This window comes from Salmo trutta, unplaced genomic scaffold (assembly GCF_901001165.1).
Source record: "Salmo trutta unplaced genomic scaffold, fSalTru1.1, whole genome shotgun sequence".
Lineage (NCBI taxonomy): Eukaryota > Metazoa > Chordata > Actinopteri > Salmoniformes > Salmonidae > Salmo > Salmo trutta.
Window position 1 is genome coordinate 4092557 of NW_021822941.1, and position 15216 is coordinate 4107772.

General features: G+C 41.2%; 2 protein-coding genes across 3 annotated transcripts in view; both read left to right on the plus strand.

Moving 5' to 3' along the window:
• The window catches only part of LOC115187364 (deleted in malignant brain tumors 1 protein), a 142050-nt gene that overhangs the window by 97838 nt on the left and 28996 nt on the right, over positions 1-15216 (plus strand). The gene's annotated exons all lie outside the window — the stretch shown is intronic.
• LOC115187394 (gastrula zinc finger protein XlCGF7.1) lies at positions 403-7555 on the plus strand. 2 transcript variants are annotated; one of them, XM_029746478.1, is made up of 2 exons: positions 403-909; positions 6821-7555. In XM_029746478.1, exons 1-2 carry the CDS (start codon positions 651-653, stop codon positions 7339-7341), a joined length of 780 nt encoding a protein of 259 aa, XP_029602338.1. In that variant the 5' UTR covers positions 403-650; the 3' UTR covers positions 7342-7555. The 2 variants fall into 2 exon arrangements, with proteins under 2 accessions (XP_029602338.1, XP_029602339.1); XM_029746479.1 differs by lacking the exon at positions 6821-7555 and adding an exon at positions 5813-6814.

The window sequence follows — 15216 nt, forward strand, 5'->3', positions numbered from 1 at the left end:
GTTGGTAGAATGTGTAAAGACCCACCTCATTGGTTAATATTCACTGTAGTAGAAACATCTGTTGTGTTGGTATAATGTGTGAAGACCCACCTCATTGGTTATTAGTCACTGTAGTAGAAACATCTGTTGTGTTGGTAGAATGTGTAAAGACCCACCTCATTGGTTAATAGTCACTGTAGTAGAAACATCTGTTGAGTTGGTAGAATGTAGAAGTAGGTTTTAAATTCATACTTATTACAAATCTGCAGTTGTCTTACTATTATATTATTATTTAATGAAAGAAATGTAAAAATTCACTTTTTGTCTGGAAATAAAAGAAACATTTATCTGCGTTAACCACTCCAGTCAACAGATGGCGATATGTGTTTTTCAGGCGATGCTTTCAGCGTGACGTATAATGTAGTGGACGGGACGCTTCTTCAACAACATCTAGTCAGCCACCTCGGTAGCTTCCTAGCCGAAACACAAGCTGTTCAGACTGCTTCGGTGTATATTTGCCTCTGTATTTGGAACATAATTCTGTCTTTTAACTAGTTTCCCTATTTAATGTGATATTTCCGTTTAGTCGGGTAACAGTAGCAGGCTTGATAAATGAGCCTGTCACTAGGCAGTCGCTAACTAGCTAGGTTAGCTGGCTAACATCCCTGACCATGAGCTCACCAAGCTACTGCCCTCATGCTAAAAAAGAGGTCTGCTGGAAGGAGAAAGAAGGTATTTGGCTGAACGTTGTCGTGAAAGAGGAGAATGAAGAGGAGGATGTCACAGTAAATGAAGAAGTAGAGGGTGAGGCTGTTACAGAGGAAGAAAACGATTATACTTTTTTTGGAGTGAATGAGGGAGAGATATCTGTCATATTGAAGGAGGAGGAGAGGGAAGAAGAAGAGGAGACAGAAGATCTGAGTAACACCAGTAAGTCCTGTCTTGAAAATAGTTGTTTTAATGATGCGTGGTTTTAAACGGCATTCTACTCTAGTTCTGAGCTTAAATGCCGTTTTTAATGTAGGAATTGATAAAGCTACACTGTAAGATGTGAATACCATCAACAAGCTGGCCAACAACAAAACTTTAACAATGGATTTGCACGCAAAATCACAACTTAAATGTCTCACGGAATGGACTTGTCTTCATTCAATACTGCAATTCCATCGTACTAAACTCGAGGCGATTCCGAGCCCACTGTTGACTGCGGTCAAGTGATCCGACAGTCGCAAAACGCGGTCAGGCCATCTGCTCTTCAGTTTCTTCTTGAATTTGCGTGCGCGAATACACTTTACGGAATGGCGTTTTTTCACGTAGGGAAACTGAGTTGAATGGACTCTCATGCACAGATAGTCGAGACGATGGCTACAAATCATTCCAAGCAAACCGTTTGAAGCAAACTTATTCAATCTTCCATAATGAAACCAAATAGTTTATTTAATTTTCGCGTTATCATAAAGTACTTTATCATTGCTAGAGTGCCAAGCGTAGGCTGGAGTGGTGTAAACGCTACAGCATACAATGACATTCTAGACCATTCTGTGCTTCCAACTTTGTGGCAACAATTTGGGGAAGGCCCTTTGTGTTTCAGCATGACAATGCCCCTGGACCTAGGTCCATACAGAAATGGTTTGTTGAGATCGGTGTAGAAGAACTTGACTGGCCTGCACAGAGCCCTGACCTGAACCCCATCGAACACCTTTGGGATGAATTGGAACGCCAACTGCGAGCCAGGCCTAATCGCCCAACATCAGTGCCCGACCTCACTAATGCTCTTGTGGCTGAATGGAAGCAAGTCCCCGCAGCAATGTTTCAACATCTAGTGGAAAGCCTTCCCAGAAGAGTGGAGGCTGTTATAGCAGCAAAGGGGGGACCAATCCCCTTTGTAATTCACATGATTTTGGAATAAGATGTTCGACAAGCAGGTGTCTACATACTTTTGGTAATGTAGTGTATCTAGCGTATTCCAAAGTTACTCTATAATTCTGTCACCAAAATAAATGTTGCTGTGGTTACAGCAGCTAGCGTAATCCTTACAATTTGGAAGGGTCATGGCCACTCCTACTCTGAAACAGTGAACAGTATCTATAGGACTTATTAAGGAAGTCAGACATGGTGTTTGACTAGATTATGAACAGTATCTATAGGATTTATTAAGGAAGTCAGACATGGTGTTTGACTAGATTATGAACAGTATCTATAGGACTTATTAAGGAAGTCAGACATGGTGTATAACTAGATTATGAACAGTATCTATAGGGCTTATTAACTTCCTTAGGACCGGCGGGACGAATTCGTCCCACCTACGTAACAGCCAGTTGAATCCTGTGGCGCGATTTTCAAATAGCTTTGAAATGCTATTACTTCAATTTCTCAAACATATGACTATTTTACAGCTATTTAAAGACAAGACTCTCGTTAATCTAACCACACTGTCCGATTTCAAAAAGGCTTTACAACGAAAGCAAAACATTAGATTATGTCAGCAGAGTACCCAGCCAGAAATAATCAGACACCCATTTTTCAAGCTAGCATATAATGTCACAAAAACCCAGAAGACAGCTAAATGCAGCACTAACCTTTGATGATCTTCATCAGATGACACACCTAGGACATTATGTTATATAGAAAAAAAAATAAAAAATGTATGAAAAAATGTATGCATTCATTACTGTAAGTCGCTCTGGATAAGAGCGTCTGCTAAATGACGTAAATGTAAATGTAAAATGTAATGCATGTTTTGTTCAATCAAGTTCATATTTATATCAAAAACCAGCTTTTTACATTAGCATGTGACGTTCAGAACTAGCATACCCCCGCAAACTTCCGATGAATTTACTAACAATTTACTAAATTACTCACGATAAACGTTCACAAAAAGCATAACAATTATTTTAAGAATTATAGATACATTACTCCTCTATGCACTCGATATGTCCGATTTTAAAATAGCTTTTCGGTGAAAGCACATTTTGCAATATTCTAAGTAGATAGCCCGGCATCACAGGGCTAACTATTTAGACACCCACCAAGTTTAGCCTTCACCAAAGTCAGATTTTCTATTAGAAAAGTTTGATTACCTTTCCTGTTCTACGTCAGAATGCACTCCCAGGACTTCTACTTCAATAACAAATGTAGGTTTGGTCCAAAATAATCCATAGTTATGTTCCAACAGCGACGTTTTGTTTGTGCGTTCTAGACACTATCCCAATGGTAAATAACGGTCGCGCGCACGGCGCATTTCGTGACAAAAGATTTCTAAATATTTCATTACCGTACTTCGAAGCATGTCAACCGCTGTTTAAAATCAAATTTTATGCAATTTTTCTCGTAAAAAAGCGATAATATTCCGACAGGGAATCTGCAATTAGGTAAACAGCCGAAAGAAAATATATCACTGGGTCGACTCGGGCACGAGCCTAATCCCTTTGTCCTCTGATGGGCCACTTGGCAAAGGCGATAATGTGTTTCAGCCAGAGGCTGCCTCGTCATCGTTCAGGTTTTTCCCGGGCTCTGAGAGCCTATTTTAGCCGTAGGAAGTGTCACGTTACAGCTAAGATCCTGACTCTTCAATAAACAGAAGCAAGAACAACAACACCTTGTCAGACAGGCCACTTCCTGCATGAAACCTTCTCAGGTTTTTGCCTGCCAAATGAGTTCTGTTATACTCACAGACACCATTCAAACAGTTTTAGAAACTTTAGGGTGTTTTCTATCCAAAGCCAATAATTATATGCATATTCTAGTTATTGGGCAGGAGTAGTAACCAGATTAATCGGGTACGTTTTTTTATCCGGCCGTGTCAATACTGCCCCCTAGCCCTAACAAGTTAAGGAAGTCAGACATGGTGTATGACTAGATTATGAACAGTATCTATAGGACTTATTAAGGAAGTCAGACATGGTGTATAATGACGATCACTGTCCTGTTTATCGTCCTAGCAGGCAGACAGACACTTTCTTGTAAATCATCCTAGCAGGCATAGGAACTTTCTTGTAAATCATCCTAGCAGGCAGGCATAGACACTTTCCTGTAAATCATCCTAGCAGGCAGGCATAGACACTTTCCTGTAAATCATCCTAGCAGGCAGGCGGACAGACACTTTCCTGTATATCATCCTAGCAGGCAGGTGGACAGACACTTTCCTGTATATCATCCTAGCAGGCAGACAGACACTTTCCTGTATATCATCCGAGCTGGCATAGACACTTTCCTGTATATCATCCTAGCAGGCAGGAGGACAGACACTTTCCTGTAGTTTTTCACAATTCCTGACATTTAATCCTAGTAAAAATTCACTGTCTTAGGTCAGTTAGGATCACCACTTTATTTTAAGAATGTCAAAATAATTGTAGAGAGACATTTTTTTTTCAGCTTTTCTTTCTTTCATCACATTCCCAGTGGGTCAGAAGTTTACATACACTCAATTAGTATTTGGTAGCATTGCCTCTAAATTGTTTAACGTGGGTCAAATGTTTCGGTTAGCCTTCCACAAGCTTCCCACAATAAGTTGGGTGAATTTTGGCCCATTCCTCCTGACAGAGCTGGTGTAACTTAAGCAGGTTTGTAGGCCTCCTTGCTCGCACTCGCTTTTTCACTTCTGCCCACAAATGTTCTATAGGATTGAGGTCAGGGCATTGTGATGGCCACTCCAATACCTTGACTTTGTTATCCTTAAGCCATTTTGCCTGAACTTTGGAAGTATGCTTGGGGTCATTGTCCATTTGGAAGACCCATTTGCAACCAAGCTTACTTCCTGACTGATGTCTTGATGTTGCTTCAGTATATCCACATACATTTCCACCCTCATGATGCCATCTATTTTGTGAAGTGCTCCAGTCCCTCCTGCAGCAAAGCACCCACACAACATCATGCTGCCACCCCCGTGCTTCAAGGTTGGGATGGTGTTCTTTGGCTTGCAAGCCTCCCCCTTTTTCCTCCAAACATAATGATGGTCATTATGGCCAAACAGTTCTATTTTTGTTTCATCAGACAAGAGGACATTTCTCCAAAAAGTATGGTATTTGTCCCCATGTGCAGTTGCAAACCGTAGTCTGGCTTTTTTATGGCGGTTTTGGAGCAGTGTCTTCTCCTTGCTGAGTGGCCATTCAGGTTATGCCGATATAGGACTCATTTTACTGTGGATATAGATACTTTTGTACCTGTTTCCTCCAGCATCTTCACAAGGTCCTTTGCTGTTGTTCTGGGATTGATTTGCACTTTTCGCACCAAAGTACGTCTCCTTCCAAAGCAGTATGACGGCTGCGTGGTCCCACAGTGTTTATACTTGCGTACTATTGTTTATACAGATGAACGTGGTACCCTCAGGAATTTGGAAATTCCTTCCAAGGATGAACCAGACTTGTGGAAGTCTAAAAAAAAAAAATCTGAGGTTTTGGCTGGTTTCTTTTGATTTTCCCATGATGTCAAGCAAAGAGGCACTGAGTTTGAAGGTAGGTCTTGAAATACATCCACAGGTACACCTCCAATTGACTCAAATGATGTCAATTAACCTATCAGAAGCTTCTAAAGCCATGACATCATTTTCTGGAATTATCCAAGCTGTTTAAAGGCACAGTCAACTTAGTGTATGTAAACTTCTGACTCACTGGAATTGTGATACAGTGAATTATAAGTGAAATAATCTGTAAACAATTGTTGGGAAAATTACTTGTATCATGCACAAAGTAGATGTACTAACCAACTTGCCAAAACTATAATTTGTTAACAAGTTATTTGTGGAGTGGTTGAAAAACAAGTTTTAATGACTCCCACCTAAGTCTTTGTAAACTTCTGACTTCAACTGTACATGTGGGTGTGTGTGATCAAGTAGACCTCTGTCAGTGGAGACAGGAAGCACCAAGGAGACCTCCGTCAGTGGAGACAGGAAGCACCAAGGAGACCTCCGTCAGTGGAGACAGGAAGCACCAAGGAGACCTCCGTCAGTGGAGACAGGAAGCACCAAGGAGACCTCCGTCAGTGGAGACAGGAAGCACCAAGGAGACCTCCGTCAGTGGAGACAGGAAGCTCCAAGGAGACCTCCGTCAGTGGAGACAGGAAGCACCAAGGAGACCTCCGTCAGTGGAGACAGGAAGCACCAAGGAGACCTCCGTCAGTGGAGACAGGAAGCACCAAGGAGACCTCCGTCAGTGGAGACAGGAAGCACCAAGGAGACCTCCGTCAGTGGAGACAGGAAGCACCAAGGAGACCTCCGTCAGTGGAGACAGGAAGCACCAAGGAGACCTCCGTCAGTGGAGACAGGAAGCACCAAGGAGACCTCTGTCACCTGAATCTGGCTCTCCACTAAAGAAAAATATATTTGTTTATGCTTAATTCTTTCATAACATGAACAAATTATTTATTCATGGTTCATTCAATTATGTATAATGTGTCTTGAGCAAATTTGTTTCTTTCAATTATGTGTTGTGATTTTACCAAAATATACAGCTCACGTTTATGACATTGGTAACATTATCCTAGTACACACCTGACTGCAGGACATTGAGGAAAATGTCTCATTGGGCCAGCTGATGGGCCCTGGGCAAATCTCTTGTACTGGGAGTACTCTGACATGACTTCCTCTGGTGTAATTATGCCTTAGTCAAGAGCTCCTTGTAAAAGGCAACCAGACTCCTCAACTCCTCCTGACCATACTGACTGACGGCCTCTCTGACTAAGAACCACACAGAGACCTGCATTTTGTAGTCGCCTTAATAATTCTTGTGAAAACTGACTTCAGGTGATTGAGGGATCTTGTCTAGATTGTACGTCATAGGAAGTTTTATCATGTGGAGGTTTCATTCAGGTCTGTTTAATTAAATAATCTGTTTGTCTTTGACAGGAGAGAGACCAGACTCTCCTTCTGACAGCAGGAAGAGTCCTTCAGGGAAACCAGACCTCGAGACGTCCAAACCAGCAGGCCGACATCACTGCTCCCAGTGTGGAAAGAGTTTTACTCAGTTAGGGAGCCTGAGAATACATAAGAGAATACACACTGGAGAGAAGCCTTACCACTGTTCCCAATGTGGAATGACGTTTACCCAGTTAGGGAGCCTGCAAAACCATGAGAGGGGACACACAGGGGAAAAGCTTTTCCAATGTTCCCATTGTGGAAAGAGTTTTGGCCAGGTAGGAAACCTGAACAAACATGAGAGGACACACACAGGTAAAAAGATGTACCGCTGCTCCCAGTGTGGAGAGAGATTTACCCGCTTAAGGTACCTGAAAGAGCATGAAAGAATACATACAAATACACAGGAGGAGTCATACCACTGCTCTTATTGTGGAAAGACATTTTCCCAGTTAGAGAACCTGAAAACACATGAGAGAATCGAGAGGCTGTGTTCTGACTTGTGTTTTTGACTGAGAATTTGTGTTTTTGTTTGGGCTGTCAGACTTCAGTTCACTTTGTGTAATGTTAGTGCACTATTTTTTAATTGCGATTAACCCATTGTCTGAAAGGGTTAAAAACACACTGAAAACATCCAAAATACATACTATATACCACTAACATCTACAATGCCATGTAAAAACAAGATGACATTGAGGTTAAATAAAGTGTGCTTAATCAATGGAACATATTTTGACACGTCCACTGTGGGGCTCTGTAGAGTCATAATATCCATAACAACTAGAGGTCAAACAGGGAGATGATTCCAATTGTTTTTCCACCATTTATTTTTCCCATAGGGCTGTGTTTTGTTTAGGCTCACCCTGGTGTGACGTTTTGATAACCATGTAAATCTCTCTAGGACAAGGTGACTGAGGACACAGTGTGTTGTGAATTTATTGTGATGTTTTTAAAATGGTTTAACTGCCTTTAATTTTGCTGGACCCCAGGAAGAGTAGCTGCTGCCTTGGCAGGAACTAATGGGGATCCATAATAAACCCCAGGAAGAGTAGCTGCTGCCTTGGCAGGAACTAATGGGGATCCATAATAAACCCCAGGAAGAGTAGCTGCTGCCTTGGCAGGAACTAATGGGGATCCATAATAAATACAAATACTTTTATCAATATATTTGTCTCTCTTTACTCTCGGATTCGAAAATGCTAATTAGCATCAAAGTAGATGACATGCAAGACTACAAATCCCTGCTCTAGAAAGAGTATTGGTGGTTACAAACTTCTTACATTTAAGAATGATGGAGGCCATTGTGTTCTTGGGGACCGTCAATGCTGCAGACATTTTTTGGTACCTTCCCCAGATCTTTGCCTCCACACAATCCTGTCTCAGAGCTCTACGGACAATTCCTTTGACCTCATGGCTTGGTTTTTGCTCTGACATGCACTGTAAACTGTGGGACCTTATATACACAGGTGTGTGCCTTTCCAAATCATGTTTAATTAATTGCATTTACCACAGGTGGACTCCAATCAAGTTGTAGAAACATCTCAAGGATGATCAATGGAATCAGGATGCATCTGAGCTCAATTTCGAGTCTCATAGCAAAGGGTCTGAATACTTAAGTAAATACATGTGCAAAAATGTCTAAAAACCTGTTTTTGATTTGTTATTATGGGGTATTGTGTGTAGATTAATGAGGGGGAAAAATTCTTCAATTTTAGAATGAGGCTGTAACGTAACTAAATGTGGAAAAAGTGAAGGGGTCTGAATACTTAACGAATGCACTGTATACCACTGGCAGAGTTTTCTACCGCTGGCAAAGTTTTCTACCATTGGCAGTTTTGTACACAGTCACGTGATACGTGGTATAGAAAAGTCCAATCTTAGGAGAGTACATGGGAGGCACTATACTGTGTGTCTGCAGGTGTCCATCTGGTCAAAACCACTGATACAGGTGCCCCTCCACCCTCTGGTGGGATGGATCATGTCTACAGAGAAACCTAGATTCAAATACTTAGATTTGTGTGTATTGGGTATATGTTGTGAAATTGTTAGATATTACTTGTTAGATATTACTGCACTGTCGGAGCTAGAAACACATGCATTTTGCTACACCCGCAATAACATTTGCTAAGCACGTGTATGTGACCAATAAAATGTGATTTGATTTTGATTTGAAATAAACGTCCTATTTATCCAAGGTGCTTTTGGCTCCAAAGGAAAATGACTCCAAAGGATTTGTAATTTGTTTAAAGTCCATATTGATACAGAAACAATAAACCACATTTTGGCTATGATAAAAGATATGCCTCTGGGGTCAAAATGATCCATGTCAGAAGTATGCTTCAATACAAATATGTAGTGGGTCTAAAGTTTGATTCGTTTTTAATGAGTGATAATTTAAAACAATCAACACATGCTTCTCTTTGAACGACTTAATATAATAATCAACTTTTTTTAAATATATGAAAAATTAACTTTTGGTTCCTCAACTGCGTTGCCCCCTCCAGTCAGCAGATGGCGATGTGCGTCTTTTAGGTTCAGGCGACGCTGCCAGTGTGACGTATAATCTAGTGGACGGGACGCTCCTTCAACAACAACAGTTAGTCAGACACCTCGGTAGCTTTCTAGCAAACATAGCTACAACATTCACGCTATTTACACTGTTTTGGTGTATTTTAGTCGCTGTGTATTAAACACACTTCTGTCGTATGTACTTGTTGGCCCATTTAATTATATATTTACGTTGTTTATCAGCTAGCTGGTTTGCTAAATTAGCTTAGAACCAGGCTAGTCGCTAATGCTAGCTAGCGAACATCCCCGACCATGAGTTCACTAAGCTACTCTCCTCCTGTTAAAGAAGAGGAGGACTGCAGGACGGAGAAAGAAGTGAAGGAGGAGGAGGAAGAGAAGGATGTTACAATACAAAAACAAGTAGAGGGTGAAGCTGTTACCGTGAAAGAAGAAGAGAAAGACGTTTCAGTGAAAGAAAAGGAAGACTCGTTCAGACTGAAAGAGGAGGAGGATTTTACAGTAAAAGAAGAGGAGGCGGAGAGAGAGGAGGATGCAGTTTTTGGAGTGAAAGAGGAGGAGGGGGAGATGACTGTCACATCGAAAATGGAGGAGAAGGAAGAAGAGGAGGGAACTGGACATCTGGGCCCGGTTTCCCAAACGCATCTTAAGGCATCCTATGGTTCTGACGGGGAACTTAGCCGTAAGATGGTTTTGAGAAACCGGGACCTGATTAACACTAGTAAGTACTGTCTTAAAAACAGAGGCACAAACTCTGCAGTTGTTGAACTGATGTGTGGTGTTAAAGGGGAAATATGCCAATTGCTACATTTATATTATTTATTTATAGCCATTGATTCTTGAAGAATATATCACGTCTCATGAGCTTAGTTCAACTGTTGTACCCCATCAGAACCCCAAATAAGCTTTTTTTACGCCAATGTTTAGAAACAATGTAAATCAACACTGTATAGCCTCAACATGGTTAAAACTATAATGTTGATAACATGGATGGTCAGTCCTTGCATCCATAGGTCTGTCTATGACTTTTAGAGTAGTTACATGTCTCCAGCCCCATCCACATCTTATTACCAAAACAGTGGTGGAATGACATCTTTGTTATTATTTTGAACTGCAGAGTGGTTGATTGATTGATTTGGCTTTTTTAAAGGGACAACCTAGGATTTAAACAGCAACAAAATGACTGCCCTGAGACTTGGTTTGGTAAACAGCTGAGGGATGGGGGCTGGAGAAATGTAACCACTCTCAAATTCATAGAGAAAGCTATTGTAGCAACCTTAACCCAAAAGCTAGCGACCTCGTCAAGAAGTTCAGACATCTTGGCGTAACAGTTATAAGGTGTTGGCTTGACAGTCGCTGGACCCATGTTTGAGTTCATCTCAGGGCTACCCCCTGAATTCACTACACTATGAATACGAGGACTGGCCATCCATAAGGTCAACATGATGGTTTTAACCTAGGCTTGGGGCTGGGCAGTATACTGTATTTTACCATATACCAGTATTGATAGTTTTAACCTAGCCTTGGGGCTGGGCAGTATACTGTATTTTACCATATACCAGTATTGATAGTTTTAACCTAGCCTTGGGGCTGGGCAGTATACTGTATTTTACCATATACCAGTATTGATGGTTTTAACCTAGCCTTGGGGCTGGGCAGTATACTGTATTTTACCATATACCAGTATTGATAGTTTTAACCTAGCCTTGGGGCTGGGCAGTATACTGTATTTTACCATATACCAGTATTGATGGTTTTAACCTAGCCTTGGGGCTGGGCAGTATACTGTATTTTACCATATACCAGTATTGATAGTTTTAACCTAGCCTTGGGGCTGGGCAGTATACTGTATTTTACCATATACCAGTATTGATAGTTTTAACCTAGCCTTGGGGCTGGGCAGTATACCGTATTTTACCATATACCAGTATTGATGGTTTTAACCTAGCCTTGGGGCTGGGCAGTATACCGTATTTTACCATATACCAGTATTGATAGTTTTAACCTAGCCTTGGGGCTGGGCAGTATACTGTATTTTACCATATACCAGTATTGATGATTTTAACCTAGCCTTGGGGCTGGGCAGTATACTGTATTTTACCATATACCAGTATTGATAGTTTTAACCTAGCCTTGGGGCTGGGCAGTATACTGTATTTTACCATATACCAGTATTGATAGTTTTAACCTAGCCTTGGGGCTGGGCAGTATACTGTATTTTACCATATACCAGTATTGATGGTTTTAACCTAGCCTTGGGGCTGGGCAGTATACTGTATTTTACCATATACCAGTATTGATGGTTTTAACCTAGCCTTGGGGCTGGGCAGTATACTGTATTTTACCATGTACCAGTATTGATGCGCGGACTGCTTTGGGTTTTTACTTTACCTTCTATAAGGGTATTTCAGTGTTTGGTTTGTTAAATGTGATGAACAACTCCGGGGCGTATAATGCCACTTTATATAGTTTAGTCCTTGAGTCATCTCTCTCCCTCCTGTCAATAAATGGTCCACCCTCAGAGATGCAATAGTCTCCTAGCCAGTGATGGAGGGCTAAACGTCTGCTGAACTGTTCAATGTCACGATTTAGGAAGGGCAGAGGGACAGATATTATGGGGTGTTTGTTGGTGTCAAGTAGAGACCCAATCAGTTCTTTAAAATGACTGACTATTAGCCAAAACAATGTTTTCATTTGTATTTGTTTTCTCAGTCAGCTGCCCAGGAAAGGGCAAGGAATGGCCCTTATTAATATATGTAGCCTTAGAAATAAGGTTCATGAAATCAATAACTTGTTAACATTGGATAACATTCATATACTGGCCACCTCTGAAACTCACTTAGATAATTCCTTTGATACAGCAGGAGCGATACAGGGATATAACATCTACATAAAAGACAGGAATGCCAATGGGGGAGGTGTTGCTGTATATGTTCTAGGACTGTCCCCGACAGGAGAAAATCAAATACTAATCTTGGTCAACCAAGAGTCGTGTTTCCTTTCTAAGCAATCGATTGGTTGAAATGTTATAATGTGTATTTTCCCATAAATATACACACCCCATGTGTTTTAATAAAATCAACTATGTACTGAACTGGTCTGATGCTTTAAGCAAGCTGTTTGATTAAATAATTAAGACACACAAATGACTCGAGGGAGCCAGAGATCAAGATAGCCTAACCAGAAGAAAAAAACCTCTTCCTTAGCCTACTCCTCCCACTGCTGCTGGCCTTCGTAAATTCTGACCTTATGCTCCTAAAGTTTCTGGTTATAGGCTACACCAGCAGACATTATGCTCCTAAAGTTTCTGGTAATAGACTACACCAGCAGTCGTTATGCTCCTATAGTTTCTGGTAATAGGCTACACCAGCAGTCGTTATGCTCCTATAGTTTCTGGTAATAGGCTTCACCAGCAGTCGTTATGCTCCTATAGTTTCTGGTAATAGGCTACACCAGCAGTCGTTATGCTCCTATAGTTTCTGGTAATAGGCTACACCAGCAGTCGTTATGCTCCTATAGTTTCTGGTAATAGGCTTCACCAGCAGTCGTTATGCTCCTATAGTTTCTGGTAATAGGCTACACCAGCAGTCGTTATGCTCCTATAGTTTCTGGTAATAGGCTACACCAGCAGTCGTTATGCTACTATAGTTTCTGGTAATAGGCTACACCAGCAGACGTTATGCTCCTATAGTTTCTGGTAATAGGCTACACCAGCAATCGGTATGCTCCTATAGTTTCTGGTAATAGGCTACACCAGCAGTCGTTATGCTCCTATAGTTTCTGGTAATAGGCTACACCAGCAATCGGTATGCTCCTATAGTTTCTGGTAATAGGCTACATCAGCAGTCGTTATGCTCCTATAGTTTCTGGTAATAGGCTTCACCAGCAGTCGTTATGCTCCTATAGTTTCTGGTAATAGGCTACACCAGCAGACGTTATGCTCCTATAGTTTCTGGTAATAGGCTACACCAGCAGTCGTTATGCTCCTATAGTTTCTGGTAATAGGCTACACCAGCAGTCGGCAACCTTTTCCAATTTATCTGACCATTTCTACTGATCTGGTGCCAGTTTGGATTTTCATATTCACATTTTACTGGAACAGTTTCATTTCATTTGTAGTCGCCTTTGTATCTCAACATCATTCTGTGGTAAATCTATATTCTATCTAAATAAAAATTATACAAATATAAAATAAATGTTTATTGCCATTGCTAACTATGTAAAAATAGCCCACATAAAGCCAGAACATTTAAACATTGCAGCCATTAGTTAGAAAATATCCGGATAAAAAATAAATATGCTATAAATCACATTGGCTACGCCTGTCTACAACAAACATGAAACATTTTATCAACTATCACCTGGGTCGGCCCAAAACTCGGGATAGCAAGCTTGCAACATTGTATAAAATATTCTGGGCCCTCAGAGTTTCCCACGCCAGTGAGTTGTACAGACACAGCTGTAAACTATTTGTTCAAGGGATAAGAAGTAATCAGGTATTTTATGACATTTGCACTGGATCATTTCTCCCTTTCATGCCGAGTGGTTATCGAAAGGACGAGAGCTGGAAATATTTTACGATCAGAAATACTATCAGACATCCCCAAATGGGCACATTTATAGGCCTACATTTGCGCGCAGGCCAGGTAGACTAATCCTACTGCTATATGCGTATTCAGGTGTGCGTCCTTACTCAACATTGGCAGGAGTGTTTCAAACGAAAGACAATGAATAAATTGACAAAACTGACATCTTGCAAGGTCAGGTCTGGGTGATCTGCCATGGGCCGTTTCAATTAGTGTCCGTTTGGGTCGGCATGTGGAATGATTGTATTTCCTCATCGTATGTTGTACCGAAGTTGACCGACTGAAAGGGAGCGTAACTTTGTGACTATAACTACTGTTCCCTGAAGGAGGTACAACACCTGTTTGGCCCTGCCACTTCCTGGGTCGGTGAAGAGCCGTATTATATTGAAGGAATAAATCCGAGCCTCACGGTCATCACCTGTGGAAGGTGGGGCTTCCAGCGAGGGGTGGATTTAATAGTATGTTGTACCTAGTTTCCCTCCTTCAGGGAACATTAGTTATAGTCATAACGTGTGGATTTAATAGTATGTTGTACCTCGTTTCCCTCCTTCAGGGAACATTAGTTATAGTCATAACGTCACGCTTGTCATATGATTAACTTCAACTTAAATACGGGATCTTGCTGTCGGACAGTTTTGTATTCAGATCTCTGAAATGCACTCTAACTACGTAACGTTTAGTGTCTCCTTGTATTACTCTGGGAAAACCGTTTTCTTGGGCACAGAAATCCAAAATAATTTCAGAGTTTGGTAAATCCAATGGTTCTGGGTCACCTTAATTTTATAGACGTTGGACGTTGGATCCAACATCCCTAATGAATTGATGTTTATAATGTGTTGTTGTCTGCTTGATTTACAGTAGCGTCTCGTTACTCTGTAGGTCTATGTTGTTGTTAGGTGAAGTTATGGGTCCTACAGTAGGTCTATGTTATTGTTAGGTGAAGGTATGGGTCCTACAGTAGGTCTATGTTATTGTTAGGTGAAGCTATGGGTCCTACAGTAGGTCTATGTTGTTGTTAGGTGAAGTTATGGGTCCTACAGTAGGTCTATGTTGTTGTTAGGTGAAGTTATGGGTCCTACAGTAGGTCTATGGTATTGGTATAACTAGCGGTTTCCTCATTAGCATGGAGGAGTTTCTACAACCAAATTGCGTGTGCATTGCCCTCGTTTGCCTATTTTAGCAAACACAGAAAGGGACCTATATTGGTGACCAAAGGTTGCCTGGCACACTGCTTAGGGGTTCAGTAACTGTAATAACTTATTTCTAGCCTATAAT

Excerpts from the sequence above, each read along its gene's own strand:
- LOC115187394 (XM_029746478.1), top strand. The coding sequence starts at position 651 with ATGAGCTCACCAAGCTACTGCCCTCATGCTAAAAAAGAGGTCTGCTGG. Across the intron at positions 910-6,820 it reads AGAAGATCTGAGTAACACCA|GAGAGAGACCAGACTCTCCT; the intron begins GTAAGTCCTGTC and ends TGTCTTTGACAG.